Source organism: Haliotis rufescens, unplaced genomic scaffold (assembly GCF_023055435.1).
Source record: "Haliotis rufescens isolate VD_foot unplaced genomic scaffold, xgHalRufe1.0.p SCAF_1, whole genome shotgun sequence".
NCBI classification, from domain to species: domain Eukaryota; kingdom Metazoa; phylum Mollusca; class Gastropoda; order Lepetellida; family Haliotidae; genus Haliotis; species Haliotis rufescens.
This window is the reverse complement of record NW_025963779.1, coordinates 17250020-17271839: the sequence shown is the minus strand read 5'-3', so window position 1 is coordinate 17271839 and position 21820 is coordinate 17250020. Positions and strand designations below refer to the sequence as shown.

At 38.8% G+C, this 21820-nt stretch overlaps 1 protein-coding gene across 4 annotated transcripts; it reads left to right on the top strand.

Moving 5' to 3' along the window:
- The first annotated feature begins 844 nt into the window (after nucleotides 1–844).
- Nucleotides 845–21820, top strand: LOC124149782 (uncharacterized protein C2orf50-like). 4 transcript variants are annotated; one of them, XM_046521574.2, is made up of 4 exons: nucleotides 845–1114; nucleotides 17586–17747; nucleotides 20137–20176; nucleotides 20493–21820. In XM_046521574.2, the coding sequence occupies exons 1-4, from the start codon at nucleotides 1068–1070 to the stop codon at nucleotides 20679–20681; spliced, it is 438 nt and encodes a 145-aa protein (XP_046377530.1). In that variant the 5' UTR covers nucleotides 845–1067; the 3' UTR covers nucleotides 20682–21820. The 4 variants fall into 4 exon arrangements, with proteins under 4 accessions (XP_046377530.1, XP_046377522.1, XP_046377539.1 ...); XM_046521566.2 differs by lacking the exon at nucleotides 845–1114 and adding an exon at nucleotides 8194–8291; XM_046521583.2 differs by lacking the exon at nucleotides 845–1114 and adding an exon at nucleotides 11281–11506.

The following is a 21820-nucleotide window of genomic DNA, read 5'->3' as shown; positions in this document are numbered from 1 at the left end:
CTGAACATGTCCGAGTTTGAATCTTCTAATGCATGTAATCTCACTGCCTATCAGCTCCCTAATCGCGGCAATCGATTTGCAATAAACCACGCTTTTGTTGAGAAAACAATGCACGGCGTTAGACAAGCGCCCTGATAAGCATTGAACCGTTAGATGAATTACAGGGCTAATCTGTTCCATCCAGCAGCAGTTTCCTCCCTTGCAATACTGGATTACTGTGTACGTAGTGTACTCACTCTATTGACAATCTAGGATTATTCAGGATAATTACTCTCGCGTTGTCCACAGACTTGTAAGAGGCAGGCTTGAATTAATATTTCTACATCAAAGTAATTCATGACGAGGTGGATTAAAACACGCCTATGGAAAAGATTTGTATCATGACTTTGATAGATAGAAGAGCAGTAAAATGACACGGAAATAGAAATATATTTATTTCAATATTGTTTTGTGTTCATAATTTTCTCTGAATTAATTACATTATTTCCGCAACCTGAACTGATTTACCGATAGTTATATATTGATTTTAGGTATGAAATCGATATGTGTATTCAGTAATGCATGTAGATGACAGCTCTGATTTACGGATTTCGAATTCTTTATTTTTTTATTCACAAACGATATTTCATTTATATACGGATTTTATTCACTGTCTTGATTAATATTAAGACAACCACAAAGATTAACAGGATCGGGTGTGCGGTGTGGACACGACCGAATACCGTGTGTACTAACAACCTTGTCATTCTCAGCTCTTCTGAATGCATCACAACACGCGACAAGGTATCCAATGTCGAAGAAATCACGTGATCAAGTGGCTGGGAGGTTAGATTCCTTCGCAACGTCAGAAATCGACCACCGCTGTGCACCCACATCGACCTCCGACACAAAAAGTAGTTCGATAAAGCCGCTAAGTCGATGGGTATTAGAACAGAGTTTGAATACTGAAGCGTTCTCACTCCAGGTCGTGTCAAGAGCGTGTCGGGGTCTCTCGCGAACAGACAGGTGTCATACTGAGATAGTTTCTCAGATTATTCGTGGATAGGAAATATCATTCTTGAAACATCATGGCAAGCGGGATGGGGGCAAGCTATATGCTTGCCTCGTCAAAAAGGTAAGTTTGTTGACCGTTACCTTAGAAACTTAACTATATTAACATCTTAATTTTTTAAGGTTAAAAATTAAATGTAAAAATATGAACGCGAAAGAACAAACACTATATATTTTGTAGATGAAAGATAAAGGGAAGTTTTAATCTCGAACACGTTCAATACCACACTATTATTTGCTGTTGCATTTTACACTTACATACCTATATATACCAATATATATTTTGACGTGGTAATGGTCAATCATCCATTCACTTCAATGTAATTCAATTTAACCTACCCATTTCTATTTTATCGCTAGAAGTTGATACCGCTTACTAGCAACTCTCCGCCGTGTAAAAATATTTTTCACGATGTCATATCATTGAAAGCTGAGATGAGGAATTATGTTAACACATGGAATCTACGCTTTATTATTATTTAACAATACTGCTTTTCAATATTACAAATATGTTATCCATAATACTGTCATTGTCTTGACAACAGCGATATGATTAATATCACATATCGATTCATTATCTACCTAATATATCGATTTGAGTGTAACTATGCAACAACAACACTGTAGACATATCTGACGGATATGTTTGCCGACGAAATCGATTTGCATCAAATTGTGATATTCTGTGTGGGACAATAAAGGTGTTGACATGGCGTCGGTGTAATACAGCCATGTGACAATGCTTGTCTTCTAACACACACACAGTCCCTCAGTACTTGGATAGTGTTGTAGGCTACCTTAGCAATGTAGGTACACGCTCCGGTGAGTCCAATGGCCGTGGAACCTTTAGATATATATGTATATACAGTCCCGTTAGTGCTGTCATTGAATGACCCGACTGTGACAACTGATCGGTTGGCGTGGTCTTTGAAAATTGTCCTTTAGAAACACGATCCTTGATCGCCAATTGCCGTTAGCTACATCATTGTTTAGAAATACTGGTATCCGTTTTTAGTAGTTTACAAGATCTCGATTATTACAAAGGTATGTGATTCGACTTTGCGTTGTGGGATTAAATCGGCCCGTATAGTTTGATCAAATATTTATTGTCGTATCCATGTTGCTCTATGGAATGTATCAGTAATACTGTGTCGAGACTTCGCATCTTGAATATATAATTTAGCGATAGGTTTTGTATTTCTTTGTTTGAACTTAAAACAATGTGAACTTATACACATATACATGTACAACAATGGAGAATTCAATTACAGTAAACTACGGTTATAACGAACTCAAAGGGACCACTAATTTTAGTTCGTTATAACCGTAGTTCGTTATAAGCATATATACAGCATAACTACAGCACATTTGAGGGACAAAAAAGTAAGTTCGTTATATCCGTCAGTTCGTTATAACCGTGTTCGTTATAACTGTAGTTTACAGTATTTGTTTTCCCGACCGTTTGTCTGTACTTCTGTATACACTGCGTGTTCCTGTTTGAACATTCCTCATCTATACCTAACCGTCTCTCGATCTTTGGGCCTGCGGACCCGTGAAGATCCGGGGTAGAATAGATCTTCACCAACCCATTCATGCCATGAGAGGCTACTGTGCTTGTCGTAAGAGACGACTAACGGGATCGGGTGGTCCGGCTCGCTGACTTGGTTGACGCATGTCATCGTGTCCCAATTGCGTGTATCGATTGTCATGATGTCAATCACTGGATTATCTGGTCGAGACTTGATTATTTACAGACCGCCGTCATATAGCTGGAATATTGCTAATAGGTGCGGCGTTAAACAACAAACAAACAAACTTTTGGTCTGCGTCAGTGTGTGCCTTTCTTGGGTCTTTGTCCATGTTAATCGTGTCCTAAGTATTCTGTCTGCGGAGATTCTTCATTCTTCTTTGGTCGTTGTCTGTGTTCGGAAAAATAGCTTTATTTGGGTCTATTTCTCTGTGCGTCTCTTGTGTCTCAGCTGCTAGTCTGCGTCTCTGTGTGGTTGTGTTTGGGCCCATGGCTTTGCCTACGTGTCGTGTCTCAGTTAGTCTAACGTTAGTCCATGTTTCTCTTTGTCAGTCTATCGTTAAGTCTTCGTGTACACCTGTCCGTCGTTGTACTTGTCTGTATGTCTGTCTATCTGTGTCTGTGTTTCCGCGTTGGACCATGTCTCTAACGTCATCAAACGTCTCCTTATATGATTAGTATACAAAATAATAACCGCCGTACAACGCACTCACTCACTCACCCACCCGTCACTCACTCACTCTCTCATCAAACGAGTGAGTATAGATTTATTGCTTGGGCACATATATCTATTACCGTTCTAATGATCTAAAACACGAAAGAAATATTAACATGATGAATTACTACCGCCACTATACAACAAATGATTCCAGGTCACGATGACTTAAATATGAAATATGTAAAAATCATATATGTATAACTGTAGGTCGAACCCACCTCTGAGGTATCGGGTTACAAGTCGAGCGGTTTGTTAATGCTATCTGCATATCTTGTGCAGTCAAACTAAACCCTGCTGAAGTACAAACACACTCGAGATCTCGTGGGTTTAACATATTTGAATGGCATGTGTATTTTCGTTTTGTCTGTTCATGACACAGATGGCGACAGACGGACAATGGGCGGACAGACAGATATTGATCGTATGTGTTGATGAGGTCAAGAATAAAGTGACATTTAATGCAAATTGTCAAAGAGCGTCGTTTTGGGAGAGCATTTGAATTGTACATGTATGATATTCAAAATGTACGTAATGACGTCATTTATCATGATCAGAAGTAGTTAAACCTGCATAAGAATACTATTTATCAACCTTCCGCTCTCAGGGCAGACGTTCTGCCCACTTGACCACAGAGGCTGTCGTATTATGAGTGAGTGTGTATCGTTTTACGCTGTTTCAAGTAATATTCCAGGAATATCACGGCGGGGAACACGTGGGGGTCTTCGGCGTGACGAGCGAACACTTTTACCACCATGCTTTACCTTTAGAAGTAACCTGCAGCTGTCATAACTAGAAGTTCATGAGAGCTCACCGACGTAAAAATGACATTTATTCAGTAAGTTCATTAAGTCACATCACGTGCATTTAGGCGCATTTTTTCTTAACCTATCATGATATGAAACAGTTCGAGGTTAATTAGATGACCAGGTCTACACTGAACTTTTATTACAATCTGTCTTTACATACCACCAACCTAGGAATAAAGCCGAATTTGTTGTACACGTATTTGTGCCGGAGCTGTAGATATGACGCCCTGCTACAGCAATCTAACGGGCTGTGTCTTCACATTGTCTGACTGACTGAGGCAATATACATGCCGTGTAGATTACAATCAGGCTGATAATAACGAATTGCTATGTGTATAGTAGCTGGTGGGTTATGTTCAGGCGTACATAACACGGGATCGGAGGACGAGGCATGCCAGTCAACACGACTGACACTGAGTCAGCTGGAGCTGAGTTAAAATAATATATAACGTTTGTTTTGTTGAAATGAGAACAGTTTCTTAAACCATTTATCGACAAAAAACTGTTATATTTACTGTTAGACAGTAAACATGGTGACATTGTGTGGGGTTGGTTGGTTGGTTGGTTGGTTGGTTGTTTAACGCCGCACTCAGCAATATTCCAGCTATATGACGGCGGTCTGTAAATAATCGAGTCTGGACCAGAATATCCAGTGATTAATATCATGAGCATAGATCCACGCAATTGAGATCGATGACATGCATCAACCAAGTCAGCGAGCCTGACCACCCGATCCCGTTAGTCGCCTTTTACGACAAGCATAGTCACCTTTTACGGCAAGCATGGGTTGCTGGAGACCTATTCTACCCCGGATCTTCACGGGTCCATTGTGTGGGGAAAGATATTTAAGTACGTTGATGTGTGAACGTTAACATACAAACAGTGTTGTTGGGGCCTCTCCAGTTTTGTTAGGAGGGTGTGGGTAGTAGGGTGGGGCAGGGTATAATCCTCTCTGTTTCGATTCTCCTAACGCATGCCCAGTTTCATAACCTATTTTGTGAACCCGGGGGGGAAGTTGAAGTGGTTGTCTTACGATTATTATTAAATATTTTACAGTAAATACATACCCAGACTCACCAAACGATGTATTTGTGTTTACGACCTTCCACCTTTATTTGGTTGTGTGCTTTCTCGCCTGTAAATAATCGACTCTTGCACAGATGAACCCGTGATTGATGTAATGAGCAACGAGTCACAATGACACCCAATCAACCTATAGGCAGCGCACCTGACCATCCGATCTAAATTACCGTATTCGACATAATAAGCACCCCGCTCTAATAAGCCCCCACGGCGATATTTGCTAATATATTGGCTAGTGAACAATCCTAATTACCACCCCTTCCGATTGATCAATGTACGCAAGACTTATTTATTCATGTATAACACGCACTCGTGTGTTATATGCACCCTTAATTGTGGGCAATTACATTCTGGAAAATATATCTGTAGTTTATCATACGCACAGATTTTTCTTTTGTATCGTTTCAGGCTGTCAGCATAAACCACGAAATTTACGATCTTTCAACTCTGTTCTTTTTCTCACCAAATTGCGATGATCGATGCTCATGGTATCAATCACTGGCTTGTCTGGTCCAGACTCAATTATTTACAGACAGCCGTCATATATCTGAAATATTGCTGAGTGCGGCGTTAAACAACAAACCAACCAAATAAGCGGATCGCGTGGTTAGCCTCGCTGACGGTTTGGTTTCGTGTCTTTGTACCCCAATATCGTGGATCGTCGCGCAAATCACTTGACTTGTCCGGACTGGATTATAAGAATCTCATCCTAATGGTAACCTTCCACTTTGAACGCTATGAAGACGACATGTATTGATACAAACACACAATTACACGTACATGCATCCCTGGTCATATTTGAGGGATGTACAATTGGGACTGAAGCTAGCTGTTATTATATTTTACGTACGCTTCAGTTACCCTGAAATTTAATTATTTTAAATTTCAATAAACATGGTCTTGTATGTGCAGTTGTTCCCCCAATATGATTATGAAATTAACATATTTACATAAATTTTTAATCAATCATATCATCATTCAATTTACATTCCATATAAGTTATTGGTCCCACGTTTGTTTGTTTGTTTGTTTGCTACACATTAATGTTCTCTGTGAAATACTGTGAAATATTGGGATCAGTGATGACTCGACCAACGCACTGCCACATGTACAGACGTGTCGACAGCCCGAGCAGGCAATTAACAAGTCATATTTGTGACACTAAACCGGTATTAAACACAGGGAAGGCGATTTGTCATTGTGTAGAGGGGCCGGCCCATCTCGTTAGAAGAGTGTTAGTGGAGCTATTTGATTCCCGTGTATAAAGGCTGTTCTTGTTCACAGAGTCGTTAACTATCAAATGTGAATGAACTGCAACTAATACGTTCACAATGGAAAAGAGAATCGAATGAGAACAATAACATTTGACAATTTTAAAATTGATGGTTGAAAAATGTAAGTAGGTAAATACCTCATAAGTATGTACGAAATAAATAAATAAATAAATAAATAAATAAATAAATAAATAAAATTTGAAAAATAAATAGATAAATAAAAAAATAAAAAATAAATAAATAGATAAATAAAATAAAAAATAAAAAAAATAAAAAATAAATAATTAAATAATTAAATCATAGTCTGCAATAATCATGGTCTTACCGAACACATACAGGAAAAACCGGAACCTTATTCTCGAAGTATGCTTTACAAAGACGTGTTATAAATTTTTCTTTGACAGTTATAAATGAAGTCTCCCGCAGCATGAAGCAACTCCAATATAAAACTCCTTGTTTCAGTCCTTGACTGGATTAAATCTTGACGTTGGTCGCTATGCAGTTAATCTTTTACTGCAATTTACATTGACCCTGTTAGAGTCTTGATCATTATCCGGCTTCACGTCATGTCACAAATCATGACGTTACGTGCAAATGAATAGAAGTGGGGTTTTATCGTTATATCGTCTCGGACCGCTCTCTGCAATCCGATCAAAGCCTTATCGTTCAGTACAACTCTGCCCATCCCGGCAAAAGTGGTTTTAACTGTTTATACACTAAGAATAATTTTTAGCTGGGCTGACATCGATAAAAACGTGGCTTCGCTTCACAAAGCGACCGTAGCGCTAAGTCTGTCGTAATACGACTGCTAAGTGAAACGAGGCCACTATAAATCTATATTAAAAACTTAATGACTTTGTGTATGCGATATGATATTACTCAATAATTCACGAGGTCGGTCAAACGTTCGACACCTGTATGTATCAAGTCTCATTTATATAGACATCGTCAACTTGAACTCCACCATCCCGACAAATCGTTTAATTAAAAATTTACTTCAATATAATTTTGCTTTTATGGAGGTATTAACGTAAAAATCGGTGGTCGTGTGTAAATCCGCGAAGCGTCGCGGACTTCAAGATATAGGCCACCGTCATGTAAATGCAATATTGATGAGTGCGGCGTTAAACAACAAACAAACAAAATCTTTGATAATCGAAAACGAAGATAACAGTACGGAACCATAAATATTTTGTTAACTTTGTAAACGAAAGAATTTAATATCTAATAGTTTTACCTTATCAATGCACACCCAAATAATTTCAATGCCCGGGATTTATATACGGTAGGCGCCATAGACAAGGAGCTCAAGTGCGTTACCAAATAAATATTGTGTCAGTTCCTTGGAGAATTCAATAGAACAGCATTATACTCTGAATTAAGCGTATTAGACATGAACCGCGATCATTATCCCCTAAAGACCATAGCAAAACAATACCCGTCTTACAATTGTTGTATAATATTTTCTGCACAACTACTACAACCTTTATTGTTACCCAGCACATAAAGAGTTACCAATTGTGCTTTGATGAGAGTGTATTTTTGACATTAACCACAAATGATTCACATATTGATATGTGTATTCATAAAGTTATAGAAGAAATGAACGACAGTTTTGTCGTAGGGTTCGGGCAATTTGGTTCACTATATGGAAACGGTTTACAAGCGTTGGGGGTTAATGAGTCGCGAGACAGGCGTGTCTATCATTCACGAAGTATAGAGGGTTAACTGATTGCTCGGACTGGCTTTACGTGTGAGGGTAAAATATTAATGAGAGTCAGAAGTTGCTGCTGGAGAAATCGCACAACATCGTGGATAAACATGGTGGAACGGTACGTAAAACCCTTTACTTTAGTTTATATTTCTGATTTCAAATTAGAAACGATGGTAACATTACGTTCCAATTTAACATTGAACGTTTGTTGTAAAGAGATCCTGTTTCCAAATACAACGATCGAGAAAAGTAAATTATTCACTGTTATAACTGTCTTGCAAATGAACGTTCTGAAACAATTTTGAGTTGTAATCTCTCCTTCTGTTTGCAAATAGTATTCACTTTTTGATAAGTGTACTGTTAATTATTGGCAATAAATGGATCGGTCCATGTTTGATTAATCATAACTGTTTATTTAACCGTTAATATTGCCTACACGTAGTTATCACCTTGTATTCAAATATGTGAATGATTTATATATGAATACCATATATTATTATAATATTTATATTTATATGACAGTTCCACTACGCTTAATGTCAGTGGTGTTTTGGTTAAGTGGAAATTAAACACAGTATTCAACCAGGCGTCTGTATATCACAGAGTAATCTAATACAGCAGACTGAGTTTAAAACTGAATTAATCTACCAGCTATACTGTTATGCGGACATGATTAAACTTAATCCTTTTTTATTTGTCCTCAAATTTATTTCATTTCATGAATGAAAGTCGATATATTAATAAACTGTTTTTACAAATATTGATTTCTCAAATGTCCCTTTTCCCGTATGAATGCAGTTAACTTAAACCTTTACGGTGTCTGTAAATAAACCCTCAAGCGGGAGATTAATTTCATCTTCAGCTCAAATAGCATAATGCCTAATTTCGAATAAGGAATTTGTTGCTAAGCAACACTATCGTCATGTTCAGTGATGTAAATATAACTACGGCTAATATTCAACTTATTGTATGAAATATTTACCATTGTCGGAAATCTATTTGAATATCACTTCGATGCTGATGCGTTTTATCATTTTTAAGATTGACATTAAACGTCCCTTCCACTAGTTAGTGTAGGTTTACCGTAATGCGAGCCCTGGAGATACAGAGGATGTGTTTGATACAGAAAATGATGATGATGATGATGATGATGATGATGATGATGATGATGATGATGATACTTCTACTGCCAATATGCCCAGCACATCTGATGATTGTAATGATGATAATACTACACTTATAATTACGATCCTGTTGATAATATGCAGTGGTAACAGCAACTCGGTGATGGTGATTATTATATGGACAGCAGCAAGAATGTCAACAATTACAATTACATACTGTACAGCTTCGACAGCTACAGCTGTTTCCCCCTCGGCAGCAAAGTGGCCCACCCTGTCTCGCACCACGGCGCGTCGTTGTAGGATGTTACCAACTAGCAGCACACTCATTCTTCGATCGGAGTGCCACGAAATCGTGCGTTTTATTAATAAGAGGCGTTATCATAACGATGATGGATATGGCGATGATAATGATGATGATGATGATAATGAGGATAATCAAACCACTATGTGGCATAGTAGTGTCATTGTCAGCAATGCTAATAGTAAGGTATGAAAATATTATGATAATAAATAATTATGTTGCTTATTAACATTTATTATACCCAGGACCACACAAAGCCCAGTGCATCTACCATAGCTACTGCTACTACTGCTAACGCTACTCCTACTGCTGCTGCTGTTACTACTACTACTACTACTACTACTACTACTACTACTACCACGACCACTACCACTACTACTACTACTACTTCTACATCTTTATTATGTTTTGTTTGTTGTATAACGCCGCAGTAAGCAATATCACGGCTATACCACGGCGGCCTGTCAACATTCGAGTCTGAAACAAGTGATTGATATAATGAGCAATATCCCGGCTATATCACGGCGACATGTCAACATTCGAGTCTGAAACAAGTGATTTATATAATGAGCAATACCGCGGCTATATCACGGCGGCCTGTCAACATTCAAGTAAGAAACAAGTGATTGATATAATGAGCAATATCCCGGCTATATCACGGCGGCCTGTCAACATTCGAGTCTGAAACAAGTGATTGACATAATGAGCAACACACCGCGACGCCGCCTACCAAGTCATCGAGGCTGATCACTCTATCCCTCTATAATTAGCCGACCCGTGAAGATCCGGGGTAGAATAGGTCTTCAGCAACCCATGCTTGCCGTAAAAGGCGACTATGCTTGTCGTAAGATGCGACTAACGTGATCGGGTGGTCAGGCTCTCTGACTTGGTTGATGCAAGCCATAGATCCGATATTGCGTGGGACGATGCTCATGATGTCAATCACTTGATTGTCTGGTCCAGACTCGATTATTTACAGACCGTCGTCATATAGCTGGAATATTGCTGAGTGCGGCGTTAAACAACCTTAGCATTGGTTGCTGGGGATCTATCCTAACCCGGCTATACTGTCGTGTGTATTTACGACTGCTTCTATATACGCTTGTCAAGACGATCGAAGAGGTGAGGATACAGAACGCGCATAGGTGACACTGTTTCGAGTCCGCGATATAATCAGTGTTGTATTTACAACAACCATATATAATTAACAATTAATCACCAGCCTCGCGAATCGGTCTTGAATAAGTCAACAACCGTTGTCTGGCGATTACATCAATCATGCCGATGCCACGATATCGATTCTTTCATTCTCAGCCTGAGTATTGTATTCACGAATTCATTATTTGTTATTCCGCATTCTAAATGCACGTTGATGGGTTTTATCAGAGTTATATTCTTCACGCGGCAAAATCCGGTTACATTTTCATTTATGAGGAAAAGGTGTACAATACCGAGGGGGTAATTCCGAAAGATGGAAAAGCCATTTTGGACACTTCGATCTCCTAATAACACCTTATATCAGAAGCATGTCACATTCATTATACACTTCGATACTGTCGTTGGTAAAACGTGTATAGCAGGTATGTGGTTTTACCCTGTTAATAAACACACCTGGAACAATCACTTATTTCATCTGCACTGTAGTAACCGTAGCGTTATAACGGGGGACAGGACTACGTCCGTACATGCTGTGACACAGTGTTTACCTCGACACTTGAACAGGTAGCATGGTTGCTAGTGTGAACGATTGACTCGTAAAAGTGAACGGTAGTCGTGTTTTGAGTGGGTAATTGTCTAAGTGAAACGTGGAACAAGGACATTGGAAACATAATCGAATAGACTGGTGTACACGTCCAATACAATGCAGCGGCAGACGACAGGCATTTTATTTTCCTTCGTAAACAAGAGGTAAGTTTTTGACATTTGACAATGATATGGACAACACAGAGACGAGGCGGGTAGCTGGCAGTGACACTCGCGTTGGGGGAAGACAAAATAGAGCATTTTAGGGCGCACATTCCTAATTATAAAGCCAATGTATACATTTGTGTGTTTTAATATACTGACTTACCTTACCAAGGTGTTGATTTTGAGAAAAGATCCTGATTAGTCTATTCATGATTACACAACGTCTTTTAGAAAGTGGTCAAATGTAACAAATGTTACAAATGTTATATTTTGGATAACCCTTTCTTGGTAAAGTACACGCCCCCAGAGTGAGGCACCTAATCGACAGCACACAAAGTCAGCAATCTAACCCACTCAACCACAGAGGCTTCCACAAAAAGGAAGTCCCACAACTGCTAGTCCAGAACCCATACTTTAGGTACCCCTCTGATAAGTGTAAATTGGCACGGCTCCCATAGTCGAAAGCTATGAATACACAGTGCCATTTAGAAAGTGGTCGAATGTAACAAATGTTATGTTTGGGATAACACTTGGAAACTTTCTTGGACTCAAGCCCAAAAAGTACTAGAATTTGTAATTTTCCAAGAAAGTGCTATCCCAAATGTAACATTTGTTTTACTGATGTTTATCTGTACCATATTGAAATAAACTTGTCCCCATATAACAATGAGAATAATACAATGGCCTGCCTATACACAAACATATACACTATTCACACTCGGTCACGGACATTTCCGTCTTTTCAGCATACATAGAGATTATAATATGAGGTTGTGTGCCGTGCTGATTTTGACATGAATATCGAAAGAATTTCTCCTGCCAGAACGAGGGGAATACATGAATTCTAATCATTTTTTAAATATTTTTTCAAAATATAAATAAATTGAAAAAGTAGTGTCTTCTATATAAAAAATGTGCCTTTGACCTAAAGCTTATACCATGACGTTACTAATTATAAGCATATGTGAGGATGGATGGTAGACTAACGCTATATCTCTGAAAATATATGATTTTGATAGAAACAAATAACTCCGTTTACATTGAAAAGGAGCCCCAGTGAGATGGAAGATTCAGAACCCGAGGAACATCTAGACTTGCTGTGTAGAGCTGTAGCAATGCAGTAAGGGCTGGGCGGAAGGGAAAATACTATTGTTCAGGGACTGTGAGACAAACTAGATGGATAAGTGAGCGTGCTTAGTGTCATCAAAGAGTAAAAAACATATTACTTTCTTCTCAAGAAAATATATGCTTTGAAAATTGTCTGATCTCTCCGCCGGAAAAGTGGTGACGCGAAATATTAAAAATTAGAACTTTTCTTTCTTTCTTACGAGATGAAACAGGCAGAAAGCAAGAGAACTAGAACGTAGGGATAGGATGTGTTCTTTATGTAAGCAACATGACTTGGGTGATGAGTATCAGTATTTGTTATTAATGTGTAACTGCATGAAAATCGTTACAAACAAATTATTATATCAAAGGTCTGATATAATAAAATTGAAACACTTATCCTCTACCTTAAGACATGGAATATTACGTAAAATTGCAACATTTTGTCAAATCTTTTAAAATAGAAGTTTTCACGATATAGATATTTTAATCATTTATTTCAAATATATGACAATTATGCGGTGAGATATCGGCCAAGAGAGTTTTCCGTGGGCCCAGGGGTCGGACGTCAGGTTTAGATACGGGGTAACTGGTTCACATACACCTCCAGCTTGTAAATCTCACAGGCGCAATACAGGCTACTCTCTCTCATGCCATCAGTGGAAACAGACTGTATATGTAATAAGTTGTAACACCCTCACTGTTCATGTCGTCACACCTCAACAGTACCTGAAAAACCTCCTCTACACCACTACCAACACGTTTACAGCCAGGCAAGAAGCTTGGACAGACTGTACGAGTCGTATATGTCATAAGTTGTAACACCCTCACTGTTCATGTCGTCACACCTCAACAGTACCTGATAAACCTCCTCTACGCCACTACCAACACGTTTACAGCCAGGCAAGGAGCTTGGACAGACTGGAGTATATGTGTTTATTGTCTGTAGATAGGGCTCTTGTGCTAACATTGCCTGCAGTCACACACTTAGACCTGAGTTATAAATTACAGGTGTTCAACATAACTCACACAGCGTTATTAACGGCGTACTTGTTGTAAAGTTATGTCGACTTAATTTCGATATTCTTATACATTTCACGATTTTTTTTAATTTACATATGGTTGTATTTGCTTGTACCTGATACCAGTACTATGTATGTCGACATTGTGTGGTATTACACTACACACACCTCGAAGTTAAATATATAAATATATTCAGAAGCTGCAGGCGGTGTTGACCTGCGGAATATAACTTCTTCTATTCTTTCCATGGGACGTTTCGGTACCTCTTCTTTTTTACTTTATCAAACAAGTGAAAATATAAGTCAAACCCTGTCATTAAAGTTAAATATGACCGTAATCTATGTTCCACCGGTATAAAGTAATTGTGTTCAATTTCAGCACAAACATTTTCCGGCAGCGCTGAAGCCGTGTAAACCGGCTTCTTTTTTACGTCTATCTTCCAAAAAAGATTTGTTTTTTTACAGAAACGTTTGTGGTCCAGATGGATATATCTGTTCATTTCGTAAATCCATGTCGTTCTACGTGAATACTTTCTATGTCACAACCAATCTCAGTAACACAGATCTTAGATCTTGCTACCGCTAAACAAAGCGAGAAGTTAATTAAGAGTTTAATGAGATTGTTACAGATCTGGTGTAACATGTGCTCAGACCGTTCTAAGTTTCTACAGTCTAGTCACTCTGTCCACAGGAATCTGAAGTACTGGTCTACCTAATTGTGCTTTGTCTATAAAGAGAGTCACTGATGGTAAAATATACTCAATAAAATGTCATTATTTGAATCTAACCGCTGGATTCCTGTGCTCAGTACACATTTAGGGGGTAGCCGGGGGTAGCCTTGTGGTTAAAGCATGTGCTCGTCACGCCGAAGCCCCGGGTTCGATTCTTCGCATGGCACAGTGCATGAAACCTATTTCTGGTGTCCCCAGCCGTAATAGTTCTGGAATATTTTCTGAGAGCGGCGTAAAACCATACTCACACACTCGCTCTGGCATGTATGTGCTACAGCTGTATATCATGACCAGTTCTTGTATTGCTCACATGTGCATCACCAAGGCTGTTCACTGGGTTAGGATGTCAATTGTTTTTTACAGGAGTACAATATATAAGTAACTTTAGATAGATATACATAGAACAATTTAAGACATTAGGCATGTTTAGATTAACACCAGGATGAAGGGTTTTAGAACTCATTCATGAGTATAGAGGTAAATTTACATAAATGTCGCAAGTGTTTAGAATTGTTTTTGGAAAATAGTCCTGCCAATTTATCGGTATTGGGGAACTTATAATAATATTCGGGGATTATTGTTATCCTTAATTAATCTTAATATGCATTCTATCCAGAATATCCATTTATGTAAAATGCAGTGACATTATATTGTGTAATGTGCGCTGTGTGTATAAACAGGACGGAAATATAGCCACAAAATTTCAAACGTAAATGTTTTTATAGCAAACGCAATATCACTGCTACCTGTTTTACTAATATGATCACATATGCGACTCGTGTAACGCGAAGGGCAATGTAAACTCGTTCATTATACTTTACAAGGGTATTAAAGAGCCACACTTCTAGTAAGTGAGTATGGTTTTACGCCGCTTTTAGCAATATTCCAGCAATATCACGGCGGGGGACATCAGAGATTGGTTTCACACATTGTACTCATGTCGGGAATCGAACCCGGGTCTTCGGTGTGACGAGCGAACGCTTTAACCACTAGGCTACCCGACCACCCCAGCCACACTTCTAAAAATAAACATTTAAGATAAAGACCCATGAAACAAGTCCGGCAATCTTTACATCAAGTTGAATAATCAATATTTTGTGTCAGAGTGTCGCCTATTTGAATACGTTATTTCTAGTTTCCCGAACATTCAGATCGAACGTGTTGCTCGGATGTTGTTTCTCTGTTCTTGTATGGAATGTGAGATGAACATTAATGTGTCAAAAAAATCAAATCCTGTTTTGAAATACTGTAAAACGTGAAATTAATGCGTCTCCAAAAGAATGCGACCGCTGGCCCCTAGCCAAAAATGCGACTCACTATGAATGCGACACCCCCTCCTCTCAAGCATCAGTGGATTTATATCTAAACAAAATGTCCTCTGTCAGGTTTACAGGAGAATCCTCACCTTAATCCAACCTTACATTAATCAAATCACACACCAAATAGGACCGCTTATTAGCGCTGAGTAGAGTACTTCAGCTAAAACAATACAGTATGTAAAAGTGTTTAAACATATGTAAACGTCTTCAAGTATATGGTGTTTGAATTGGTCGATTACTTGAGTATGTCTAAGGACATGTATTAGTGTTCAATTCGTCTTAATGGGATTTGATATATGCACGTAGTCTCGTACACTATGTAAGTTAGGGCATTTAAAACAAAAATATGTTTGTCGATATTGCCGGCCATTATTAAAAGAATATCATGATTTCAACGCATCACAAACTAGCATTTTAACCCTACACATAGAGAACTTCATGCTTTTTGAAAGAATGACAAAATGAATAATAGTTTTACGATGTTGTTCTCTTTTATTCATATATTCAATACAAGCCAACAAATATTAAAACTCTTTTTCCCATTTTATTAGCTCATACTAGTACATGTATTTGTACCTTTAAATACATATATGTTGTTTAAAAGAACAAAAAAATCAACAGTTTCGAATACAAACAAAAAACTTACAAGAAACAGAAAATTAACTTTAAATGTGATGCTATTCTTTGGTTCAGCAGTGTATTCGACGTGTCCAATCACCCTAAGCCCATTCGTCTCTCCTCAATATACTTTCTCTCTCCAATATTTTGACGCTGACTGTTGTACTTGACCAAGACGCTCGTGTTGCTAATTTTATCGATCCAGTAAGTTTCTCTGCCAGACAGATTAGACCTGCAAATACTGTCACACGCCGGCAGCAATCCTTGTTTGAATCAACTTATCATTATCTGCGTGCAATGACCTCAACGATCAATCGGCAATCGCTGATTGTTGCTCTCTCAGTACACAAGCCGCGTGGGTTGTCATTGACGACGTATAAACTGTGACGTAAGCGGAAATGTTGGGGATTATTTACAGCGTTTTATGCCACGCACACAAATCGAACACTTTCGCGAAATAATTAATAAATGAGATCCTATTTGATAAATAATTTATTTGTTTGAAAAGGTGATTCGAAGTTGTTTGTTACCTGTTTCGCGTTACAGCGGTAATCGCGAAGGCATTGTCAAGGAGGTCAAAGGTAACAGGTCACGTCATGACCTTAGTGACAGTCGCCTCGCTGTCAATGATTGTTTACAACGCAGCGGCGTCAACGAAGCGTGAAAAAAAGAGTAACAACGGCGGTAAACATTACAGTCCAGTGAGGGCCTTGTCACAGATACATTTCGGAATATATACGTGAAAACAAGGGACTGTCAATAACAAACTGTCAGGGATTTACAAGGGACAGTCGATCAGTGTCAACCGTTAGACGGAAATCAATGTATCTGAAGCGGCAAATCTCTGGCTATTAACCAGCTTTAAATGTGCATGCAGGGACACAACTGATCGAGGCGATCTGCTGCGCGAGGCGTCACACTGGCTGTGGAAAATTATTCGTATTTCATTATTGTGCATGGACAATATATGTCGGCAACAAATGCATAGTCACAACTCCAGATCATAAACGCTATACATATATGTATATGCGCACAGAAAATCAACTGTGAAACGAAATCTAAGAAGAAAATCGTAAATCCGGATTTTTTAGCCAGAAAAGTGTAACAACCAAATATACACGATTGAACAGATCAGAACAGAACAATCCATATCTTTCACTGTCAGTTGAACAGCAACCTCAGCCGAAGGTTCCATCTCCCAGTTCATCGCCATGTTTAACGCCAACCCCTCACTCATCACTGCAACCCCTCGTTACCATGTTCCTTCTCCTCGTCCTCGCAGCGCCTACCATGACAGCTGCATCCCCAAAGATAAGCAGCTGGCCGCCCCTGCAGCGTCCAGCCGCAACTACAGCGAGGGGGACTTCCGCAAGTGTGACAAGGTGACGCAGGATACAATCTGGAAGGAGGGTGTCTCGTCCGAGAAACGTTGTCTCAAAAACTGGTAAGTAGAAAATGTTTTATTGATAGAATATTTTGCGATTCATGTACAATCTGAAAATGGAACCATAGGCTTAGGCCAATTGGCAGACCTAGCACGTTTGATTCAAGTCGTTCAAACATTTTGTTTGTAACTTAAATTTTAGGGTGTACAGTGAGACCTCGTTAATCAGGACAGTATCGCACCCAGTGGAATTGTCCGGGTCAACACATTTCTGGATTAACGAATCTTTGGTACGGAATCATATTCCTGTATATCCCAACAAGATCGTCTGGTAGTCATGGTTACCAGACTTGTGTGTTTCGGTTGGTTTTTGGTTTGTTGTTTAACGCCGCCCTCAGCAATATTCCAGCTATATGACGGCGGTTTGTAAATAATCGAGTCTGGACCAGACAATCCAGTGATTAACATCATGAACATCGATACATGCAATTGGGATCGATGACATGCATCAACCATCAACCAAGTCAGAGAGCCTGACCACCCGATCCCGTTAGTCGCCTCTATCAAACAAACAAAGTGACGTGTTAAGGACTTGAATGAAACTGAAGCATATTTCAAATTTCCTTAACACGTCACTTTGTTTGTTTGATAGAGGCGACTAACGGGATAGGGTGGTCCCCCCCCCCCCCCCCCCCCCCCCCCCCGGGGGCTGGCTACGGCACTGATATTCACACGTGCATTCATAGTCATTCGGGAAAAAACCCGTTGAGCTGGATGATCTAAAGTAGCACGTGACTTAAATACGTCACAATGAATTCCCTTTCTGCACACGGCACCAGTTTGGACATATTTGTAGAAAAAAACCCCAGTGACGATAGGAATAGCACGACACTGTATTTAAGCCTCTTTATGGGAGGTAATAAACCATTCTTTGGTGACTACCTTAGCACATACTCGCTAGCGTTAGCAACGTTCATAGGTTTACACAGCAATACTGGAGAGGAAGGGGTTCGTCCTATAGACATTCGTTAAGTTTGGTATCCTTACATTCCTGTATTCTCTCTAGCGTTAGTAAAGGAGCGTAAATGAATGCATGTGCATACGTGTTATCTCTGTTCGATCGACATTTGAGGCTCATGGCTGTTCGTGTGTCTTATCATGAGCTTTGCAGTGGCCACCGGACTAACCAACGCGATATATATCTTAAATATACTTGTGTCTATACCAACTGGATTAGATCGAACTTCTAAGACCTGTGACAGAGATTCCATTATGTTGCCAACCAAAGTACGGATTTAAAAGATTATCATATTCAGAATGGCGTCATAACATGAGAGGAAGTTTTGGTGGCCAAATCGCCATAGGCACCGCAATTCACTGTGCGGAGTTGAGTCTCAATGTGTGCCAGAAACCAGTTGTCGTGGGTTCAAATCCCGGTTCGACCTGACCATTTTTCTAAGTTTGGTAGCACCATACCTTTTGTTCTTTGGTTTTACCAAAGTGTTAAACGTCTAAAACCTGCATCATCTCGGTTTTTCCTGCCGGAATATAAATGAATAATTTTATATACTTGTGAACTAGATTTTTTGTTAAGATTTGAAAAAAATGCATTGCACGTGTAGTATATGTTAATATCAATGAGTAGACTTCAAAACTTCGTTTTCGCAATCTCAAATTCTTAAGCAAGGGATCAGTTTTAAAAATTAAAATAATTCCATGTGATTGTTTTTACTACCAAACGTTTGAAATGAAGAAATGAACACACAAAAAAGTGTAAATCAAAGAAGAAAAGACAAAAATTGTATCTGACTTGAATCTTGCACAAAAGCCATATCTGCATGGTATTTTACATTGTCATTTGACCAATCGTCGGAATTCTATTTAGTATTCAGTTTGTATACCCATGGGTATGCTAGTTATATAATTACTGCATCATTTGCCGCCTCTGGATGGTAATGATAATATATTATGGCTCTAAATCTCGGGGAGAGGCTGGAATATCGGTGCAGTTATTTCCAGTGATTTTCACTGAGCATTACAAATCTGGCTTCATGCTGATTGGTCAGTTCACACGTATTATTCCATTGTCTTCGTAGTTTGCAAAGTGACCCATGGCAACATTTCCTCATATAAACTCATTGTCGCAAATAATTAAATATGACTTTATCCATTGTTTATCATGTCACAGACGGTTTTAGGTGACGTTGTTTCAACACTTTGTCCTCACTTGTGAACGGGAAATCCACATCTTCCTACAAGAGGGACTAAGGGTCCTATATAGAATAATATTCTAAGCTACTCTCAGCTCGTAATTACGAATTATCTGTCTCTCGTTCAATTATGATGAAAGTCAAGGGGCAGATAATCCATATTTCTCGGTAGCTCCGACATAACTTTCTATGCGTGTACAACAGAATAGTTAATGGTACTATTGCCTTATGTCTTTCAGGGAAGATAACTGGGGTTTCCTCACCGAATTCGATGCTAAGGTAAGTTGCCCAAGCCGCATGTCTGTCAAATAATGATTTGAAATAATGTATAAGAAAGGGTATCTCAAATTTCCATGTTATGTAGCGTAGCGGTAAAGCGTTGGCTCGTCACGCCGAAGACCCGGGTTCGATTCCCGGCATGGGTACAATGTGTGAAGCCCATTTCTGTTGCCCCCCGTTATAATGCTGGAATATTGCTAAAAGCGGTGTAAAAGCATACTCACTCATATAGCTGGTGCGCGGCGTTCAACAAAAACAAAACAAAGGGATCATTATGTGTTTTAATAATAATAATAATAATGTTTGTTTTACGCAGGGTCAGCCCAAAGAGAAGGAGGAGACTCCCGAAAATCTAACCATCTTTTCCGATGAAATACCTAATACGAATTCCGGTAACTATGGCAACCGTATAGCCTCAGATGTCGGCCATGCTATGCAAAAGATGGAACATAAGTTTTACAGTGACAACAGAAGAAAACGGAAGGAGGAACTTATATGCTACTAAACATAGAACTCTCGGCACACTTCGGTAATATCCGGATACCTTGCATCGAAAATGGATGATTTGCCAACAGGATGGCAGATGCTTCTGAAGTGTGATACATTTTCAAAGTGATAATACAACTTGTACAAGATGTCCACAACTGGACAGCTCAGTACTTAATAATGCTCCGTCCAAAAATATAGCATGACATTAAGTTCAACAGATACGTAAGGGGACACACTGTGAACGTCGAGTGCTTAACATCCAGGGGCCCGTTTCACAAAGCGATCGTAGCTGTACGACTGTCGTATGTCTGTGATAGTATAGTACTTGCGGCAGTTGAAGCGCAAGGACTGCTTTGTGAAAGAGGGCCCTGGAGTTTTGGACCTGAAAACGAGGCGCGCCATCTGATATGCTAACTTTCATAACCTGCCTTGTCAAAGCATATTTGCAGATAAATCTACTTTCTCCAAAGTTACCTTATCATCAATTTACTACACCGTTATTGTTGACTCAGAGAGTAGGAATTAGTGTGCAAATTTAACATGCTATTTACTAATGTAGACATTTTTGTGAACATTGTTAGTACATTTTATGAAATTGTTTTCCGTTGTTGCGTTCTGTTCATTATTTTACTTGTTTACGAGTTAATACAATAGTAGTCTATTTCCTGACACCTAATTCATTGCTATAAATTTGGAAGAGCAGATTTATTCTTAACGTTCACATGTTAATTCGAAAAACGTGATTTTATAAAATGATATGTCAACGTTAAGGCATGCGATGATAAGAACGCCAAATAACCATGCGCGCATCAGTCTTGTCTGTGTGGTGGCGTACCAGAAATTCTGTCTCAACGAATACCCGTAACCAAGATATTTTACTGTGTATATAGTCTTGTATGTTCTGTATTCAGTGTATATTGTACAGTTTGATTTATGTTTGTACATTAATTTATGAAAGATTTCAACAAAGCACATTGCAGCTGTTTGTTTTATGCTTTTTGAATATTTTGTTTAATGTTATATTTTGTTCAGCGTTTATTTTTAATAATAAATATGAGTAAAACCAAATTTCAAACATCAACCTTGAAAATTATCTAGAAGTCATATTTTTTAGAACTGAATGGTCAAATGAATAAATTGAAAATTCTCAAATTA